At 44.0% G+C, this 20795-nt stretch overlaps 3 protein-coding genes across 10 annotated transcripts in view; 2 read left to right on the forward strand and 1 right to left on the reverse strand.

The window, feature by feature from the left end:
• furinb (furin (paired basic amino acid cleaving enzyme) b) overlaps positions 1-20795 on the reverse strand; it is an 88521-nt gene that overhangs the window by 59338 nt on the left and 8388 nt on the right. The window contains exons 1-3 of one of the 4 annotated variants that reach the window (XM_031870328.1): positions 9444-9910; positions 6903-6977; positions 1518-1799 (exon numbers count right to left, since the gene is read on the reverse strand). In XM_031870328.1, coding sequence (XP_031726188.1) covers positions 1518-1694 — 177 coding nt within the window. In that variant the 5' untranslated portion in view covers positions 1695-1799; positions 6903-6977; positions 9444-9910. Of the gene's footprint in view, positions 1-1517; positions 1800-6902; positions 9422-9443; positions 9911-20795 lie in introns of those variants that run through there. The other 3 variants (XM_031870337.1, XM_031870347.1, XM_031870356.1) reach the window with 3 other exon arrangements.
• accs (1-aminocyclopropane-1-carboxylate synthase homolog (Arabidopsis)(non-functional)) lies at positions 7145-16170 on the forward strand. Of its 5 annotated transcripts, none has more exons than XM_031870310.1 (16): positions 7145-7268; positions 8725-9387; positions 9495-10219; positions 10326-10385; positions 10474-10544; positions 10660-10729; positions 11596-11662; positions 12189-12286; positions 12497-12574; positions 12652-12752; positions 13199-13288; positions 13397-13442; positions 14091-14232; positions 14595-14737; positions 14901-15054; positions 15275-16170. In XM_031870310.1, the coding sequence occupies exons 2-16, from the start codon at positions 8748-8750 to the stop codon at positions 15691-15693; spliced, it is 2904 nt and encodes a 967-aa protein (XP_031726170.1). In that variant the 5' UTR covers positions 7145-7268; positions 8725-8747; the 3' UTR covers positions 15694-16170. The 5 variants fall into 5 exon arrangements, with proteins under 5 accessions (XP_031726170.1, XP_031726179.1, XP_031726160.1 ...); XM_031870319.1 differs by lacking the exon at positions 7145-7268 and adding an exon at positions 7709-7819; XM_031870300.1 differs by lacking the exon at positions 7145-7268 and adding an exon at positions 7919-8584.
• Positions 16265-20720, forward strand: LOC116396025 (uncharacterized). Its single transcript, XM_031870370.1, has 4 exons — positions 16265-16901; positions 17062-17258; positions 18939-19130; positions 19758-20720. The coding sequence occupies exons 2-4, from the start codon at positions 17066-17068 to the stop codon at positions 20024-20026; spliced, it is 654 nt and encodes a 217-aa protein (XP_031726230.1). The 5' UTR covers positions 16265-16901; positions 17062-17065; the 3' UTR covers positions 20027-20720.

Consider the following 20795-nt stretch of genomic DNA (forward strand, 5'->3'; position numbering starts at 1 on the left):
TTAACATGGGGGGAATACAAACTACACACCTCCACATTAATCTAGTGGTCTGAGGGACAGAATTTGAGGCTGATGTCTTTGTGGTTTGGGTGGGAGGGAAGGAGAGATAAAGAGGAGAAAAAAAGCCATACAGGTGATCACATGAAGAGGTTATGAAAGAAAGAAGAATTGCCTCGTTCGGAGGAAGAGAGTGTCCCTGGGCGATTGTCCAGAATGTGTATGTGTGCTCTGTGAGCAGAAGATTTCATTTTAACCAATTCACTAAGACTAGAGATTGATTCTCTCTCTGGAATTCACAGAAACAGTTCAGGGTAAAAGTCTGTAAGGGACCATTACCCCTAATGTACACTCTTTCTTTCACTGCCCAGTACAATGCATTTCCACTGTTGGACCAACTGTCCAGATCAATACAATGAACTCCAGATCCAAGCAGTATGTACACGTCCCTCAGACGAGCGAAACGTTAAGGCACATGAAAACAATCTAATATAATGTGCGGGACGATAAAGAGCATTTAACATTGACACACACATCTAATATTGTCCAGACTGCTGTAAATCCATGTGACAACTGCTCTCTATGTTAACAGCGAGACTAAAAACATCTGGCTTTGCACTCCAGACAAAAGCTCAATCGTTGACAAAGTACAAAAAAAGCAAAGATAAGCCCCGAATTAAATTTGCAAAACCCCTCTGTTAGAAAATCCTCTTTATTTAAGGTGGGGAGGAGTGGGGTGGGGAATATGCAGAACCACCTACGCATAATTCCTAAGAAGTAATCCAGAAGGCTGCTCACTGGCGTGTGTGGCACTCAGGCAGCTCCACAAAGACGCATGCAAATGAAGTAAAGTCTCAAGTGGAGCAACAGGGGAAGAGGGGACCATATAGCGACTCACTGTCAACTGCTGAGCACAAATATGGAGACGCTTAGCCTGTGAAGCATTCTGATATTCAAGCGACTTAACGCACCACTAAGAAAATAAGTCACGACTACTTCCCCCCCCTCTTAGCCCTATTCTTCACCTCTTCAAATTATTTTTCTGTCGCCTATCTGCTAACTGTATGACACAACGGCTAATCTAATTAAAATGACTTGGCAAAACCAAAAACAGAAGCCGAAGTGGCGGCTATAAAAGTAAAGTACCTACATCGCGATTAAATACAACCTTTCTTGAGACCCTGCAATAACAGTCTTGTTATTCCCCATCTATTCCCAACACTGCTCTGTAAACAACTGTCTGCCAGTGTGTTAGGAAGTCATGCATGCCCCATTTAAAATACGAGACGGGGGAGAGGGCTATACTTTTGCAGCAATCTGCTGCAAAAAAAACAGGATTGCCTGGAGGGGTCATGTCTGGCTCTCTGATGCTCAGCTTTGATTTCTAACACTGATGCTCACCTACAAGCCAGAGCTGTGTATGGATACAGTCCCACATGCAGTGACATAGGTAGTTGTTGAGTACGAGAGACAAAACTCACTCATTCCCGCACACACACTTATGTTTAAGAAGGACGTACGTTGCCGTGGTTGATGAAACCGTGTTCCCCGGCGATGCGGTCGGCTTCCTCCGGCCCCCCATTGATCTGGACGGCCCAGGTGTTGGTGTAGACCTCTGCGGCATCGATCCACTTCACTTCTTTTGTCAGCAGGACAAGGGCTGTCCACAAGTGCAGCAGGGCCACCCTGGCATCCATGAAAAGGGAGCGCACTTCACGGGGCAGTCTCTCCGTCCGTCTGTCACCGCTTACCCAGGCAGAATGGGGCTGCTCCACCTCACAGCAGCGAAGTAGAACAGTGTCCTGAGAGATGAGAGGACAGAGCCAGCTTTAAACACAAACATGGTCTTCTTAACTGGGTCACCCTTGGGCCTGGAATTACCTACGGCTGGTACCATTCAGAAAGCAAACCCCCAAAAAACTGAAACTGAAATAAACAGCACACCCACAGACCTTATCATACATCATACTTAGCTTAAAAAAAAAAAACACGTCTACATAAATGTGCCAAGAATAAATATTAGGTTGTTCTGCTGAAAAGAGAATGTTTTTTGTTGTTTTTTTTCCAGACCTGAAATGGTAATGTATGATAATTATATACAGTAGGCATGTTGCTGCAATACAGAGACGAGCTTCAAGCAAACCACTACACAGCTAGTTGTAACAAGCAGCAACCAGACGGGCCAAGGCGTCTGAGGGAGACGACATTTAAATGCTCGCTCAGACGCTGCTCTTAGGTTTAGGATATTACACAACTTTAATTCAAGCACTTATTACGTATTAGAGACGGTACGGTACAGCACATTTTAATTGAATGGTAAAATAACAAGCATAAGGAAAAGGGACCATCATTTGAGCACATGTTGAAAGGAAGACGATTTCTCAGGCTTTTGATTCGTAGGGAAGGAGCCCGTAAGTCCCACGTAAAAAGGAACAGCTTTGTGGAAAGTTAACGGACTCGGAGTGAGAGGGAAGACGACACGGCGTGGGAATCCGCTAAGTGTATCGGCCCATCCAAAAAGAAAGATGAAGAGGAGGGAGGTGATGCAGGTTTAAATGCCTGTCCAGTCCCACTGCTGATCCCACCGACGTGGCATCATAGCGCCAGTCAGTGAGTCAATCCCTGCTACACCGATGTGAAAAGGAATAGCAGCTACTTTAAGCGTTCCGTCTAAGCCTTTTGAATTGAGGAAATGTAAGTCTGTTGTGTTGGATTTTCTGGGAGGTTTAAAAAATTCAAAGGAATTGAATTTCCAATATAAACCTTTTTAGCAGACTGTACAAAGAGCAGAAGGATACGGGGAAGCAGGTGAGACAAGATGTTCATGCTCTCAGCAGGCGCGCACGGAGATAAACCATCTCGAGTCCAACGACCATGTGGCCTTTCCTCCATCTATGGCCACATTTCGGACAAATTAACATTTTTATCCCCACTCCCTTAAGGCAGCAAAACCCCTCAGTGTGGTGTTCATTCTGTCAAAACAGTTTCAAGTTGTGGAGTTTGATGACCATCGCAGGCTGTAGGGGGCCTGCAGTGCAGCTGTAGACTTTCAGTCTTGTTAATGGAGTTTTTTGAAAAACGGGAGTCTAACTTCTGCAAGGTAAGGCAAACCTGCAGTAGACTGTTCCGCTGACTGTGCCTCGGTGTGTCTGGACTCCTCGGAGGCATTGAAGGTGAAAGAGAAAGCTGCGTATCCTCACAGTGCATTCCAATTAAGTGATTATTGTGCAGTATAGGTGGCGGTTCACCTCGTCACCAAGTCTCTCCCCCTGCCGACCCCACTGCACTGGTGATATGGAAGGCACGTAACAACAGTTACAACACATGGCAGCACAGACAGGCCGGTCATACCGGGGGAACTTTTCAGGAATATGATGACGTGTTACCCACAGACGTACAATAAGACGGAAAAACATTGTGGCCTTTAGATACTGAGGTTTAACACATTTGCTTCAGCTTGCATCATGTAAAAAAGAAAAGTAGCCAGGTAATGGGTTTGCAGTTAAGCTGTTGTTTTGCCTTAAATTCTCCCTAAAATCCATTTCAGAACTTTTTCACCAGCATGAGGCTGCCCCTCGTCCTTTATTTCACCCTGAAGAAATTGCTTCCGGGAGTTACGACATATCCAAACTATTCAAAGAGGAGGAGAAGCTCGCTGGATCTGAATATATATCTGTGGCTATATACGCAGATACATGGAGGAGTGGGTGTGGATTGGAGAGCAGCAGGAGAGGTGGTGGAAACATGACCAGGGGCTGTCACTCTTCCTGTGGTGCAATTCTTCTGAGCTCATTAGACGCTATGCTGGAGTCACAAAAACAGCAGCAGGGGGGTCTGCTGTCACCAAGAGGGAGGAATAGATGGAGAGAGAGAGATAGAGAGGAGGAGGAGAGAGACGGGGGGTATCCCTCCCACACAGAGCATTGCAGAAAATAACGAGCACATAATAGCACAACGCCCAAAACACCTTATCTCAAAAACACGGCCCGGAGAGGAGTTAACAAGAGGCTGCTTACTCTTACAATATAGATGAAAGGCCTGAAACTGAGATGAAACTTCAACCTTCAAACCACGGGAGAACCTGAGACCTTAGGATCTAAACCACAACGAAAATAGAAAATCAGTTGCATAACCTCTTTGGAGATTAGCAACACACCGGAGTATACGTGAGCCGGTGGAAATGCAGGGGTGGATCGGTGACCTGCGCTCTGCTGAAATAACACGACAGCTTTGAATTATTAATTCAGCACCTTCCGTTTCAAGATATTGACAGAACTGAAAGCGTAGTTCAGTATCTCACGGCGAGAAGGATGGTGAGAAATATTTGATCAGAGACTCCTGCTTTTCAAAAAAAAAAAAAAAACACTTTCTGCATTATGGAACACAACAGCAGCAGCAACAACAGGTAGTTCCTATCAACACATTTGGCGAATAATGAGCATTTAAGCAACTAAATGCTTGACAAATGAAAGGTACTTTGGGTATTTTCTCATTTAATTAAGAACTTTAGTGCAAAATAATCAGATTTTCTGAGAAATTCTAGTTAGTTATCAATTTAGATGACGTAATTGTGTGTCACAATATCTCAATATATGATTTTATCACAACATGATTCCATTGAAAGACAAGAAATCATCCTATTGAATTATCACCCAGCCTCTGCTTAAGCAGTGACAGCCGAGGTGCATTTGAGGAGCGCCCTTCAGCCCCGAACCACTCCGGTGTCGCTGCTCAGTGTTCAACAGAACATGACTGTGGAGCACAAACTCACCGCAGAGCGATTCCAGTCCTGAGAGTGGAGAGGGTGATGGATCAGCGATGCATCAACACTGCGTGCACTCTTTAGTGTCTTGACATCATCATTTGAGCCCGTGGGCAACAGAATATCCAGCCGTGTGGAGCACTGCTGGATATTCTACAGACTTGCAGCTTTGAGGAACAATAGCTTTTAATATCGGTTCAGAGCCAGACTGCTGAAAACTGAGCAAGATACGGGGGGAATTTTGATATACAATATGGTCACATTAATACTGTGTCGATATGTTGCTGATGTGGTTTGATGTTCTTTGCTGATCTTTCAGGCTGTGTTACGGCTTTATGACACTATGGTCTGAAGTGTATCGTGGGCTACAGCTCAACACACACATGAGCAGGAGGTTTATTATTGGCCAATACTGACAGATTACTTATGTTGACCAACAGTCAAACCGATAACGTCCCCACACATTATAATATTACATTTTATAAGTATACCCCAGCTCTAGATCGACCTCTTATTAAGTGCCATGTTTAAAAACAAAATGAAGAGCTCAGAGAACTGGGTTAGAAACCAGAAAGTTGCCAATTAGACTTTACCACGCATCTGGAAAATCTGCATTACACATTTGACCCCAAACTGCACCAGAGAACCTGCTTAGTGAACCTCAGCAGAAGCCCGCGGTTCTGTGAACGTGTCCGAAAGTGCAAATGTGAAGCATATGCATTCAGTTAACATTCTCTACATTAGTCTCTCTCTGGAGAGACGCAATAAGCATAATGTGACAGAATAGCACAGCCACTCTTGATGGAGGTGAACAGGCGATTTCCATTGGCAATGACAAGCACTCTAAGCTGTGACGGACCGTATGCAGCACTCCAGCTCTATTTCAGACTGCCCACCAGCCAAATCAACACCCACCATGTGCTCTGGGCTGCACTCTCACGGAAGAACCGAGGCACAGGAGAGAACTGCAGCATTTGTGAAGGACCACTGACAGCCCAGTGTCCTCTCCTGAGAGGGAAAATTGCTCCACGTTAAGAGTGCAATTGGAAAACCAAAAGGGATTGCGCCGGCATGTTGTGCTCTGCCAAGGGCAGCGGTGCGCAGCTGGAAGTGAGCTGTACGCCGATGGTCAGAGACACACTTTGAAGCAGGCGAGAACGCCGTGACAGAGTGCCACTAAAGCCTGATCCATCTTTGCTCCCGCTTGCCTAAACGAGCTGCGGAGATGGAAAAGCCTGATAAAAATGTTGTCTAGGGCAGCAGCAATGTGTCCAGGAGAAAGAATCAATTCTGTAAGTAATGTCCCACAGAGAGATCCAGCCATCTGAATCTTGGCATTGTTCCCTGTGTCAAACTTCCTCTCATCCACAACACCCTCTGCCCTACTTTATAAATGACTTATACTGTTGACGTGAAGTGTGTCTTCCTACTTCTCTCTCTCTCATCCACTGCATTCCTGCTTTATGCTTCCTTATAAAATGTGTGCTCCTGACAGTTTGCTACTGAAGGATTACCAGCGTTGTTAAACCCAGCGCTGGAGACGAATCAGCAGAGCTAGAGAGGTGTGTGCATGTGAACCACACAGTCCGACTTCCTCCAGCAACATAAACATTGGAGCATCCCTTTTTTTTTTTTTTTTAACAGCTCTGATCTCGACCTGGACCAGATTTAGGCCCAACAAAGACAGGCACACAATATGAGTTTTACAGGGTAATCTGTGATACGATGAGGTAGTGTGAGCCATCTGAGGAGGAAGCTTATAGAGCCCTGCTGTTTGCCTCAATAGCCAGTGACCTTGACTCCCTCCCTTGTTGAGGGACTGGGAGTTGCACTTGAGGTAATAAACAAACAACAATAACCAAAGGACAACATAGGATGAGTTTGATTACTTAAAGTTGAGTTGCATGTTGGTTCAAACTGAGCACACTTAGACACAAATATCTGATGAATAGTGTCTAAACGAGCTCTGTCTTGCCCGAGAGGCTGAACTAATTGTTAAGGGGGAGAAAAGAATGCGCGAGCTTGTGCGCAATAGAGACAGAGAGAGAAGAAGACAAATGGGAATTAACAGATTTAAATGAGACGTGCTGCAGAAAACTGCATCGCAAATACAAGAGTTACAAGAAACATGTCGTTATCTTACCAACAATAAACTTCAGCGAGGAAGCGCTGCGGACGAGCCGGTCAAGTCATGTCTCCTTCCAATAAACAGATCCACCTGTATTGGATGAAGAAAGCTCGTTATCCACACTGGGGAAGGATTCACCTAACTGGGAAGACTGGTGCGAGCTGTCGGCAGCGCTGGCAGAGAGACTTTACGCGAGAAAAGCCGTCAGGCTTTCCGCGACTACTCCGATTGTTCCCACCCACTCCCCTCCCTGCTTTGAACACATCGAGCTTTAAGTCGCGGCTTTTACAGAAACTACGATGCCAAAAGGACACGAGACGTTCTGCCTCCTCATTATCTTCTTCTTCCTCCTCCGGGCGGAGACTCTCCTCTTCTCCTGAGGTTTGACTTTCAACTTTACGCCTCACCTGAGGCGGTGCGTCCTCTGCTTAGTCCAAAAGATGAATAATAATGATGCGATCCGATCACGCGCATCCTAACATCCAGGTGCTGAATACACCCATCCAGTCTTGCGCGTTACCCTCCACCAACTTGCCACCACCATCACCATGCTGTCTTCTGAGTGTGCTTTGTTCAGTTGTTTCACATGACTTGTTTTGCCGGCTAGGTCAGCGTTATGCTGGCATTAATTCACACACAAAATAAATACACGGATGGGAGGAAAAAAAAACGGAGAATGATGGGGCTATACGTGGCAATAATATATACAACGGTTCAGTACTGTATGGAGATGACAACAAACTGCCACAAACCAATTTCTCCAGGAAATACGTCACGTTTGGGGTCGACTAGTCGGTCGCGTGTGCTTGATTTGCCTCACCGTGGTCGGTGAAAGGGGCGGGTGACTGTTTTTATGTAACCCGAAAGAGGAACACTTACCTAAGGTCACGTTTATTTACTTTATATTCGCCATTGACAGGTAACCTTCGTAAGTAGGTCAAATTAATAATCTAATTATTTGTTGTGGTGTATTATTAAATTAACAATTCATGATGTACAACAGTAAAACGTATATATTTACACAAGGGAATTATATTTACCTACAAAGCTTAGATTAATGTTTTGCTAATGGTAAGACAGAACTTTTTTATTAAGAATAATGGTTGTTTGCGTTGATTTCAACCCGCTATCGTCGTTATTTTGTCGTTATACGGGATTACTGTGCTGCGTTTATACACAAAACACACATACTTGTTTTCCAGATAGCCCATTAGAACAATTGTTCGTAGCTCTGTGTGTGACCGCCATCTTCTGGATATCTCTTCAACTCGCACACGTGGGTGACAAAGCACACCGCACGGTAGAGGGGGCCATAGCACATCCTGGTCTGACTCGCATATGTGTCCTCTACCCGTCACACAGCCCGCTTTCAGCAGCTCCCCCCTAGCACGGACCAAAGTTATCCCGGAATAAGGAACAGCACGCATGTGCCGTCAACCCGGATGTAGATGTTTTTGCACGCGTCCATTCCACTGGCTGTATGCTCAATTCCCCATATTGCCAAGTTATGACAAATTCGCCCTCGATGAAGTGTATATCTTACCAAGTTTAAACAAAGCTCTGCACATTTCAAACCGGGCTAACCAGCCGTGACATGTCTGTTGTGCCTACGCGGCTGTCACATCTGAGTGACAGCCCCGAAACAATCCGCTCCCGAAGAGCTACACTTTTGATTTACGGTCAGAGAACACAAGTGGGTAAATACCGTGCGTTTACTGTGTAAATAAACTGTACATCAAGAATAACACGTGACCCGTTTAAGCAACGGGTCTAGGTGTTCCGAGGCAGAGGTGGCCGCTCGTGTTTCTTCATCTTATCCCGCCGTCTTGTGTTGCAGAATACTTCCTGTAACTTGAGACGATGGACTTCCGCGGCAGGAGGCACGAGCGAGGCAGCAACTGGACCGACCCGGAGATAGTGGAGCTGCTCCAGCTGTGGTCCGACGAGTCGGTCCAGATTGAGTTGGAGAGCTCATTGCGCAACCAGCGGGTGTTCGACCGCATAGCGCACGTTTTGCGCGAGAAGGGCATCTACCGTACCGGTGACCAGTGCAGGGAGAAGATCAAAAAGATGAAGCTGGAGTACCGCCGCATTAAGGACAACCACAAAATGAGGTCTTGGAAGTTCTATGACGTGATGGACAGGGTGCTGGCGAACCGGCCGGCTGTTACCTACTCCTCCATGGGCGGAGCTGTCATAGCTCAACAGGTGTTTCAGAGCCAGGGTGGGCCAGAGGTGTACCTGCAAGGAGCTCCAGCAGGCGCCTTTGGTCCCACTTCCTCGGGTGGGTTTCTGTTTGGTCAGCCTCCGAAAGCTGGCGATCCGCTGGATATTAAATGTGAAGATGTTGAGGAGAGCATGCTGAACTCCGGTGTCGCTCCCCCCGAGATGTACTATGGATCTGGAGATGACCAGGAAACTGATGGGCAGTCTCTACTGGGGCCGGAGGACTCCCTGGGTCGAGGAGAGAGCTCAACAAATGCAAGAATCTCACCGTCAGGTTGTCAATCCAAATGCTGTGATTATTATTATTATTATCATTATCAAAGTACTTACCACAAGGTTAGAAGGTTATTGAAAAGTTATTTCTCTTTTTCATATCCCCAGGTTTTAATGATCTCGACATCTGTTCTGTCACGGCTACCACCCACGCTGTTGGTGGCCCTGTGCCACGGGACACATCTGAGCAGCGCAGTAAGACGGCTTCTCACCCCCCAACATCTGTGAGACAGAGGAAGCGACGCCTGGGTGGTAAAACCTCCTGGAGCCATGGGGGTGCAAGATGCGGAGGTCAAAAGAGCCTGGATAAAGCCTTGGCCAGCTTCCTGAAGTGGCAGCAGTCGGCAGAGGAGCGCCTCCTCTCCCTGGAGGAGGCGCGGCTGGAGAAAGAGCTGGAGGCCGAGGAGCGCAGGGAACAGCGGGAGGAGAGGAGGGCGGAGCAGGAGCGTCAGCATGAGCTCCGCCTCTTCAGCATACTCACGGGGGCGTTGGCTGCTGCCAGACAGAGCGCTCCGACCGCCACGACAGCACCGACCGACCCAACCGTCTCACCCCTGGCTCATCTGTCGACCACACCCGCCATCTCTGTCTCGTTATCTCCCACTACGCAGGCGGCTTCTTCTCAGGAAACCGTAAAATCAACACCGTCTACATCTGCAAAGGATTGCGAAATGTCCCAAAGTGTTTTGGCAACTCCGCGAGGTGCAGAGTCTCTCGGCCGCAGCGTGTACCTGTCTAACCGGGGTAACAGTATCCGACAAAATCAAGGCATACTCCAGCAGAGCTATGCTCAATATGCAACAGACAAACACCACGACACAGAGAACCCAGATGTGAGTCTTGAATAAATACCGGTTACGGCTTGTCAGACGGCTCCGATGTTCCAAAAACAATGTCACCATAACAGACATTTCTCATCTCTTTTCTTCTCACTCGCAGGGTATAATCAACATGGCTACCAGTGAGAACAAGCTCAGCTATGATCTCCTTCATAAACGGGTAAAATGAACGATGCAATCACGGCCTGGTAATCTGAATGATTCTGCCTGCGTTCACAAATGAATTTCATTCTTCTTCTCTGGTACAGCTGACCAAGCCTGACATGCTATATATTGGCCCATCCTTGTTGCAGTATTCAGACTGGAGGGGACACGCATTGTAAGGGATTAAAGTGCACCATTATTTTCAGTTTAGACGAGTGGCTCGTCGTAAAGTTACATTTTAACGAGACCTTTCAAACTAAACCCGTCTTATAACCTTTGTTCTCTTGCAGCCTGAGAGAGGAAGTGGCAAAGTTCATGACTCACTACTGCTGTTCTCCGAACCCGCTGAAGGCTGACAGCGTGAGTGAAGGTTGTTGCTTTTGATGCTGGAATTTAATTAATGATCTCCAAGAGTTTAAACTACAGAGTTTACTATTACTGCCACCTGAACCACAATACAGCGCTACTGTTCTACCTCGACATTAATCATTTAAAACTACTCCTCAGAATGACTGGTTGCACGTTTGACTCTACATTACACGTTACATCTAATAATTGTGTGCTTTTCCACATGTAAAAAGAGAATTAATTGTATTCTTTTAAACTTCTTTAATGAAACAATACATTTGTTCACAAGACAAGGTTGAGCATAAAAGTTCAAACAACAAAAGAAAATAAGAAGTTTTACAAAGAAAAAACAAGTAACAGACTTAAAACAAACAGTAAAACTGTATCAACCAATGAATTAGCAGAGTTGTCATGCAGCTGCATGCTTTAACCTAGAATGGGTTGGATTACATCCATTTTTCTTTGTTTTGTTTTTGTATAACTAGTCCATCAGGATTGCTGTGATATGTCAGAAGAAGGTTCCCTTCCCGTGACTGATACATATGACCAGCAAAGGACAAAATAACTGACAAAGAAGTCTTTTATAAATGTTTTATACTGCTGCTGCAGAAGACACCGAGTACAGCCATTCATTCAATGGATTCAAGGAATGTATCTCATTATCTCGGTAATGATTATAAAGGCGCTAAATGCTGCAGCTGAACTAACCTTGTTGTTTTGGGTAACCAACTTAATTTGCAGATGTAATGAATGGCTGTTTAGGAAGTGGATGAATTTGTAGCATATTTATCCCATTTATCAGGCCTCCTTCTGTGCCTTAATTGGGTCTTTCATAACACGCTGGATGTGTGTGTGTGTGTGTGTGTGTGTTTGTTCAGGTTGTGGTGATGAATGGCTGTAGTTCCATCTTCTCGTGTATTGCTGCAGTCATTTGTGACCCTGAAGGTAGGTTCAGAATGCACTGACGCGCACACACACACACACACACAATACATCCATATCTATACTGCATGAATACAAATATGTGCACAATAGCAACAACAACAACAAAAAAAGATCTTTGTATATGATATAATAGAACGGGGAAGTTGTAGAATAATCATTTATACAAAACACCTTTTCATGAATTTATTTATTTAGGCAGCTACAGAAATTGCTTATTCTTTTTAGTGCCACGGCAAGCAATGCCTCATTTACAGCAATGTAACCTATTTGTTTTGCTCAACAAGTGCTTTGAAAGTCATGAGCCTCAAAAGCAGCCCGTGTTTGTCTCTTTACTTTCAACACGGATCCTTTTTATGGTAAACCATTTATTTGCCTGGCAAATTCAGATGAGCACATTTTTACAAATTGTTGAATTTGCTTCTAAATCAGCAATGCAAATGAGCACTAATACCCTAAATAGTAGCTCACATGGGTCTTGGTGGATGTGTTTTGTATGTCGGTGGTCATTGTGTATTTCATGTTGTAGATGCCATTCTCATCCCTACTCCTTTCTACGGCGTTATCACCGAGGATCTACACTTGTATAGTGATGTAAAAGTCTTCCATGTTCCTCTTGACTGTGAGGTAGGAATACAGAGCCTGATTTGCAGTGCTTACTATGTGCTTGTGTTTGAAATGTCTGCTCTTTATGTACTTGTTGTGCCATACTGATCATGTATACATTCGATATACCTCACATTTATATGCTTATTGCCTTCACCTTTTAAGTGCATCATGTGGTCTCGCTCAGTGAGGTGTATTGTCAATTGTCGTCTTGGTATTTTTCATTTTTAGGCCGATGGCAAAGGCAGTCGACCCTTCCACCTCACTGTGGGCAAACTAGAAGAAGGGCTTAAAAGGGCCAAACAAGAGGTAATTCATGAATGCATTTATTCTTACGCAGCTTCATTTCTAAAGACTTAAAAGACATTTATGGCCATCTGTTTTAGGGTTTGACTATCCGAGCTGTTATACTGATGAACCCCCACAACCCTCTGGCTGAGATCTACACCCCGGAGGAGATGATTGCCTTCCTGGAGTTCGCCAAAAGGTGTGTTTTTCCCCACTATTATCTCACGCTGTGGCCCAACACTGTAATTCTCAAGCACAAAGCGCCAAGTGAACTGTTTTATTTCACGGCCCGGGAGCTGGTGTCCCCTGTATGGAATATCAAGCGTTCTTGATGCAGTTTTATCACCTCTCTTAACCATCAACATATTGTCAAGTGCAGCTATGTGCCAAGGAGTCTCCTGCATCATGTTTTCTAAATCATCTCGCCAGAGTAATTCCCTCCGCAGACGCTTGCAGGCACTGAGCTGTTGTAACCATAAACCACGGTGCTGTTACACTGACGTAGGACGCGGAGGGGACCATTTTACATTTCTGTTGCATTTTCCTTCTCATAAACAATGATTAACAATATAAAACCAAGGTTTATTATTAATGCTACACTCTGTATGTTTATGTTCTCTTTCCCTCTACGATTCCCGGTTTCAGACATCAGCTCCACGCTATCGTTGATGAAATATACATGCTGACGGTCTTTGATGGACCTGTTGCCTTTCACAGTGTCCTCAGTATAGACAGGTACTGCATGAACCCAACCTCTGCATGATTACTCTATTAGAGCTTTAATCATAACGACTATGGCCCGAGGACAGCCCCTTAATTGCTCATGATGTGCTCTTCTTTCAGTCTGCCCGACGCACAGAGGACACATGTAATGTGGGGGCTGAGCAAAGTACGTTCTGTTCTGCACTGTACGAGTGTGTGAGGTTGTGAGACTTTTTATATCCCTGCTCACAGTACAGTGAAATCTCTCGTTTTTTCCTCAGTGGGTGTTTGCTTTCACCCTTCTTTTTCATTTACTTCCTCTTGGGGAGTGGCTATGGCTCAGGGTTGTCGGTCCGATTCTCCGGCACATTTTGGTCTCAGACTGTTCGAAAGGACAATGAAAAACCAACGGCCAGCAACTAAAATAAGCGGCCAGACGGCCTTGGCGCTGGAACATTCTCATAACATAACATAGTTACAGATTTCTTTGCGCGCCGGCAAGGGTGAATTCTTCTATAGTTACAACAGCAAGATACATTTGAGCACGTACGCTAACACAAAGAAGGTCTACTGAGCAAAAGTACTTATGCATGAATACAATATACTGAGTAGAAATATATATATACTAAGTAAGAAGGATAAAATACTCCATAGAAATTTGCTATCGCAACCTTTTGTCTGCATGTCAAAGTGTCTTTGAGCGAGACACTGAACCCCCAGTTGCTTCCTAGCAGCCCACTGCTCACAAATGCTTAGGATGGGTTAAATGCAGACATGGAATTTCATGTATGTATGTGAAGATAAAAAAAATAAAATAATAATCTGTCGTTTCTAGGATTTTGCAATGGCAGGAACCAGACTGGGCACTCTGTACACTGAGAACGCAGACCTCGTGGAGGCTATGGCCCAGCTGGGCTCCTTCCACGGTGTCTCTGGAACAACCCAGCACCAAGTAGCACAACTGCTTCAGGACAGAGGTATGGAGCCACGCTTCTCATGTGCTTTTGCCAAACAATGTATTGAGAAAATAATCATCACATCAACCCTCTTTTGGTAAAGACCAGTCAAGATTCACACGAATACAATCAGCTGTCCTTGTACTCAGCAAGCAGTGTTTTGTTGGGTTTAAATTGCTAAACTGGAATTATTTTGGATGCAAGCTTTTCAACAATTCAGAAATGTGCTTTGTAGCGGTTTGCCCGCTTCCGATAGATATTGCCCCTTTTTTTTCCCCCGGCTTCCTCTGATATGACAGGAGCACAGCGTGGTTCTGCTGCACAAAGACATGTGACATTTAATTTACACGTACGTATTGCCACTTCACGCTCTCCTGTTCCAGAGTGGATCAGTGGCGTTTTTTTACCCGAGAACAGATGCAGACTGAAAGCTGCTCACAGTTACCTGACAGGAGAGCTGCAGAGTATGGGCGTCCCCTGCCTGGAGAGACCTGCTACACTGTATGTCTGGGCCGACCTCCGAGAGGTACCAAGATCAAAGTCCCGCTACGATGCTTGGGCGGACATATTTTAAGTTCTTACTGGCACTAATTCAAATGCAAAATAACCCCACGCGGGTGTTTCTGGAAAACAATGTGTGTTTCTTCCCGGGGGCTTGATGCGTCACTCCTATCTCTCCATTTGTGTAGTACCTCAGAGAGTCGACGTTTGAGGAGGAGTTGCGTCTGTGGAGGCATTTCCTCAGACACAAGGTGGTGTTGACCTGTGGTCAGGCCTTCTTCTGCTCCACGCCCGGCTGGTTCCGCATCGTCTTCGCACACCAGCAGCACCACCTTCAGCTCGGTCAGTCTGGAGTCTGCCTTATATAATATGTTGAAAGGTTGATGTATGTAGTTGTTTTGTGTTGTTCCCTCTCATTCCCATTGTCTTGTCTTGAACTAGACGTTGAGTAGATTATGTGTCATTTCATTTATTCACCCAAATTGTGTTGTTACGGTTTATCTTCTGCTTTTAATGGATAATAGGTACTGACGTGTTCTGCTGATGTTTTGTGTTATTTCAGGCTTGAAGCGAATTAGGGAGGCCTTGAATCAAATCAAAGAAAAAAGCACCAGCCCTTTTTCACTCTCTATCAAAGAAGCCAGTGAGGAAGGCAACAAATCAGTGAAAGAGGACAGTGCCGATTCAGACAATGCTGCGGTTGTCAATTCAACATCATCACCCCAGAGCAAGTCATCGGACCAGGAGAAGGAGAAGGACAGCCCTGTTCCTGACACAGGCTCGCTGGCCACTGAGGAGTTTGTGTTGCTGGACTGCCAGGCATCCAAGCCCGCTGACAGCCTGGACTCTCTGATTGGCACTCTCAGGCACCAGATCCACGCCTCCGATTGGCTGGAGAAAAACACTCCAGATCTGTCGGCTGGGGAGGACCCAGAGATTCTTGATGTATTCAAGACCCTGCTGCAGAGAGCCAGAAAGTAAGCTTCGGATAAACAGGCACGAATGTAGCTGCCAAATTTCAAGAGGCGGCCCTTCAGCGTCCTTCTTAGTCCCTGCGCTTATGGTGAAAAGCTTGACACAAACACCTGACGCAAAGTCAAATCTGATGGCTGATCTTTAGTGAAGAGGAAACATTAGCTGAGAGCAGGGTAAAGAGGAGGAAAGGGTTAGTACTTTTCTACCTGCATCTCTAGGCCTTATTCTTAAACTGCTAGAGGAGACGGCCTTGTTTTTTTTGTAATCCAGACTGTATCCAGAATTTATGTTTATTTACTCCAACTCAGTGAATGCCAAAATGTCAAAATCAACCAAAATCAATCACACGCTATAGTTAAACATTTTAATCGTAATCTGGATTACACATCTTTATAGTTTGATCAGATGCACTTTATTTTGTCAGAAAGTTTTGTACTTTCTGTAAATGTAATGATCTGTAAATAAAGGAATGTATCGATTCTTTATTGGACTATAATATTTAATTTAGAGTACATCTGAATTGACCAGTGAATTTATTTTAAGACGTTTACCATCTTATTTTGTATGAAACATGCTCCAATGGCATTTTAATGTGACATTTTGAACACTTTCTTTTGGGTGGGCTGTGGGCGCCGTTCCATTGGTGGTATGACGAAGAGGAGAGATCTGAGGTCGAGCACGCCATCAACCACACAACACGCTGTGACAAACAGAGAGTGGGATTTCCTTAAATGTTTTGTCATGCATAATAACCTGCTGTCACCCGCACACACAGTTTCTGCATTTGACACAAACAAATATCTGAGTGGTATTTTGCGGTTACAGAGTATCTCCCAAGAATCAAGAGAATTTAAAGACTAACGGACTTCCTTTTCTTGTCCAGTTATTCTTTATTCCTTATAGCTCAATGGTTTCTACACAAACTTCTGCTTCTTCAAATAGTGAATGGTGCTTTCACTTTCTCTACAGCGTGAGCTAGTGGGTCACAGTGGAGAATTCACGGGGGAAATTTAGCCGCTGGCTGGGGGAGTTTCCATTGCAGCAGAGGCGGAGTAACACTGAAGGGTTTGAGTTGCAAGTGAGGACTTGTGGTCTTGAGCAGTAGAAGAAGGGTATTTGTACAGCAGTAAACAGTGTAATACTAGTAGTGTAAACGTACCTGTAACTGACTAACCTCACAGCTTTGTTCCTGTTTCTTCTCGACAACAACAAAGGTAAGACTGTACTTTCAATACAATTTTACGTTTTTAAAGCTGATTTATATGAACTAGGTCAGTATTGAGACTTTCCTTCTGTTGCTCAATTACAATACACTCTAAATGCACATCTCTTTCCTGCTGTCTCCTCCATTCTCCTTGCCTCTCTGTGGTGCAGAGATATGATGTTGCTGGAGCTGAAGGACTCCATCAGTCGCTTCAGGTTTTCTCAGTCCTGTGTGGGGCTGGTCGGTTGCCTGTGTGTCTGCTATGCGGTCTGGTCACCCTTCTGGCTGAAGGAGAGGGGCCTCTGGACAGAGTGGAATAACACTGAAAGTGACCAGACAAACCGTAAAGATGCCATTGTCTTCAACGGTGAGCCACATTTACATCTTCGACATTTGCCTGCAGCCAACAAATCGAATTTGTCATCTGTTTAAAAATGTCGCTCAGGGTTCGGTTAAAGGTTTGGCGGACATACGGTATAACAGGAGGAAACAAATGTATGAAGAAGGGCATAATATTTAAACATGTCTGTGCTGTGTTGATTCTGCTAGAGATCAGCCTCAGGGAGCCTGTTTTTCTTTTACACTTCTGAATAATCCTTTCACATCAGGTGGAGCGTTTGAAAAACCACTGGGTTGCAAAGCAGCTTCTTAGTCAGCAATAATATACAAGTTTGAGCTCGCCCCTGTACCAGAAAAGTGCATTCTTATTAGAAGCGTTCACACTTGGTTGGAAGTAAATGTGCTGAAATCTTGGTCAGCTGGTCTTTGTCAGCTACATCTTGTTTGTGGACATTAACTAAAAGAAATTATGTCAGTTGCTTTTATTCCACTGACATTGTAACAATGCAAACACACTTTCAGATTAAATCTATTGTTATTCCTCTGCCCTCACTCTGTGTTTAAGGTTGAAAACAGAGCTTTGAATGTCTTTTCAGGTTTTTATTGGAAGCAATTATCAAACTATGAATGCATTTTTTTAAATGATAGTGATTATATATTCAAAAACAAGAAAAAAAACAAGTTACACCAAAGGTTGTCATCCATCAATTAGTCCAGGAACAAGTAACTAAACTTGAATCAGAACGTATAGACAGCTAACTGTCCTAGTAGTTACATTGGGCCTTTCTCAATATATATACATACAATTACAATTATATATATATGTATGTATAAATACATATAATTGTATGTATATATGTGTATATAATATAATACACTTATATAATATATAATTTTTTATTTTAAATGAAAACAAAAACAGCAGGGTTGTCATATTTAGTTTGATTGTAAAAATACTTTACAGTAAAAAAACAGATTAAACTCATTAGCAAGACCAGCTGAGGTGGTGATGTCATCAAGTAAGCTGCTGTTCCAATTGTCCATACTGCGTTCTCTGGACTTGTGAACTTGGGTATTGAGAAAGGCCCTTTAGTATCACTAGTGAAAAATCCACATTAAAGGAATACTTAACCCACAAAAATGATCAATTACTCACCCCGTTACCTTGAATCCTTGACGAAAACTTTGTTTTGCTTGCATGTCTTTATTCTTGTACAAAAATACAAGAGTAAAATACCATACAGTCAGCCCAACACTAACCGTACTTGTATGTTGTTGTTGCCTCAGACAGCTACTATATTCCAGCAATGGCATTTGGGAATTAGATAAAAGATTCTTGTCAATATTTTCTTGGTCACAGACAAAATGGGTGATGTTATAATGTGAGTTAAACTGCTACCAAAGGACACCCAACTGAATACAACTGTGTCGTTTCTTACTGTGCAAACACACTGAGAGATTGAAAGTAATGTAGTTTATTGTGAAAAATACCTTAAAGTACACAAACTCTTGATTTTACTCCTCTGGTTTCACTTTTAGGCAGGGACATGTTATGAGGGAATCCCCCCGTGAGTCATCAATTCATCACAGTGCCTATTTATAGTGAAAACTTAATGTACCTTTGGCAACTTATAGTTAGATATCCATGAGTCTGGTTTACCCTTCCCTTTTTGAACTGTGCGTGTGTGTCTGTTGTTGTGTCTTCCAGTGCTGGAAGCGGAGAGAGTATTTGGAGTTCTTTCCTTCCTCATGGCTGTGAGCACTGGTGCTCTGTGTCTGGTGTTTGCCCTCTGCTGGAGATCTGAGACGGTGCGCTCCTACTCCAACACCCGCTCTCTCCTCATGGCAGGACAAGCCCTCTACCCCTCCACACTGCTGCTGCTCACCATGGCCTGCACAGGTAACACCACTGCACTGCTCAGAATATGAGAAACACTGCATGCGCTCCAATACCCCTACTACCATACTATTTAGCATGCCAGAAAAAAAGGTACGTCCCAATAAATAGTATGTTAAATGCGGTATGCCAAAAATACCAGGATGTCAGGTTGCATTTTGCAATACAAACGTTGTAAGGGCAGCTGCTGTGTGTACTAAAGGTAAAAAGAAAATGATGTGACTTGAAACACAGCTTGTTTGCCTGAGCGACACACCATGTTTTTGTTTTCCTATGAATTAATAATTGACTGCTGTTGTTTCGGGAGTTTTAAAATAATATATACATTCCAAGTAAAGTAGTAAAACACGGCCCCATTTCCAATTAACCTCAAAATAGCCTTTTGGTTTGTGTAGTTCATGTCAAACCGACACCTCCAGAAATTCTTTTATGTACTTCTCATTAACATACCCTGCAGGGAAGCAGTTTTTAAAGAGACTTTTTACTTCTCTTGGAATTGCAGTTCATTATCATACAAACGCTTTTCTAAAGCTCCAGGCACTAATAATTGACCTTAATGACTCTTTCCCCCCCCCCCCCCTTTCCTCCCAATGATACTTGATATGACTCGTTTGTCTCCTCTATCTACAGGATTCTTTTTCCTCCTCAGCTGGTCTCTTTTTACATATCAGCACCGGGAGGAAATCCGTCAAGATTTGTCCGGCCTCGGCTCCTCCTATTGGCTAGGAGCTTTAGGTTGGGTCCTGCTGTTGGTCCTGGAGACGATAGTCTTTATAGCTGAGCAAGCTGTTGTGCCTGACATCCTGCCGGACTTAGAGAAAGCTGTGGAGACATGGCGGATTTCCTCTCAACTTAAGGCCGCGAAATGCTCTTTCAGCGATGGTTATTACCCCTTGTAACAGCTAAAGAAACATGGCTCCCAAGAGCCTTGGTTGGAGTGCAGGAGTAAGGACATGACCAAGGAAAAGGATGCGAGTGCGTACATTACACATTAAAGCACACAGACTCAATGAGAAACCAGCAATTCCTCGCTGCTTTATAGCTCTGTACTGCACAACCAGACTGAATACTGATTAACTGTGTACGGAGTGTTTGCCAGAGGAATTAAGTCTGAATCCTGAAGGTACATGGGACTGAAGTCTCCAGCATTCTCCAGTTTGTTATCAGTATGGACTGCAATGAAATTAAAACAAACTAAGGACCAACAATATTGGCTGACAAACTGGGCACCAAATGCAAGATGACAACTGTTTTCTTATAAAGTGAATGGGACTGTTTTTTGCAAAATTTTGAATTTCATAAAGCTTTGTCCAGGTTTGCCCCTGGGCCAGGAACAGATCCAGCTGACGATGCTTTTCAGTTGAATTTGTGTAAAACACTCACTAAACATTCAACTCATACCTCTAACTAAACATTTCAGTAGGCTCTGTTGTAATTGATGAATGTTAAAATTGCGCCCTCTTGTGATGCCTGTGTGACACTTTTGATATATGTTTCTTTATATGTATGGACATCATCATTTTTGTTAAATGCTCATTGCAAATAAGCATTGTGTTGTCATTTTAATTAAAAAAGGTGTTTGTGGTCATACTAATCAATGAATCAATGATCCCTTATTTTATTACCACTTAGTTGTTTATATTTATATATATATGTATATGTATGTAT

The sequence above is a fragment of the Anarrhichthys ocellatus genome, unplaced genomic scaffold, assembly GCF_004355925.1.
Source record: "Anarrhichthys ocellatus isolate YVR2014 unplaced genomic scaffold, GSC_Weel_1.0 scaffold2, whole genome shotgun sequence".
Lineage (NCBI taxonomy): Eukaryota > Metazoa > Chordata > Actinopteri > Perciformes > Anarhichadidae > Anarrhichthys > Anarrhichthys ocellatus.

Coding starts and splice junctions, on each gene's coding strand:
- LOC116396025 (XM_031870370.1), top strand. CDS start 17,066: ATGATGTTGCTGGAGCTGAAGGACTCCATCAGTCGCTTCAGGTTTTCT. Junction 17,259..18,938: donor AGATGCCATTGTCTTCAACG/GTGAGCCACATT, acceptor TGTGTCTTCCAG/TGCTGGAAGCGGAGAGAGTA. Junction 19,131..19,757: donor GCTCACCATGGCCTGCACAG/GTAACACCACTG, acceptor CTCTATCTACAG/GATTCTTTTTCCTCCTCAGC.
- accs (XM_031870310.1), top strand. CDS start 8,748: ATGGACTTCCGCGGCAGGAGGCACGAGCGAGGCAGCAACTGGACCGAC. Junction 13,289..13,396: donor AGTGTCCTCAGTATAGACAG/GTACTGCATGAA, acceptor CTCTTCTTTCAG/TCTGCCCGACGCACAGAGGA. Junction 13,443..14,090: donor TAATGTGGGGGCTGAGCAAA/GTACGTTCTGTT, acceptor TGTCGTTTCTAG/GATTTTGCAATGGCAGGAAC.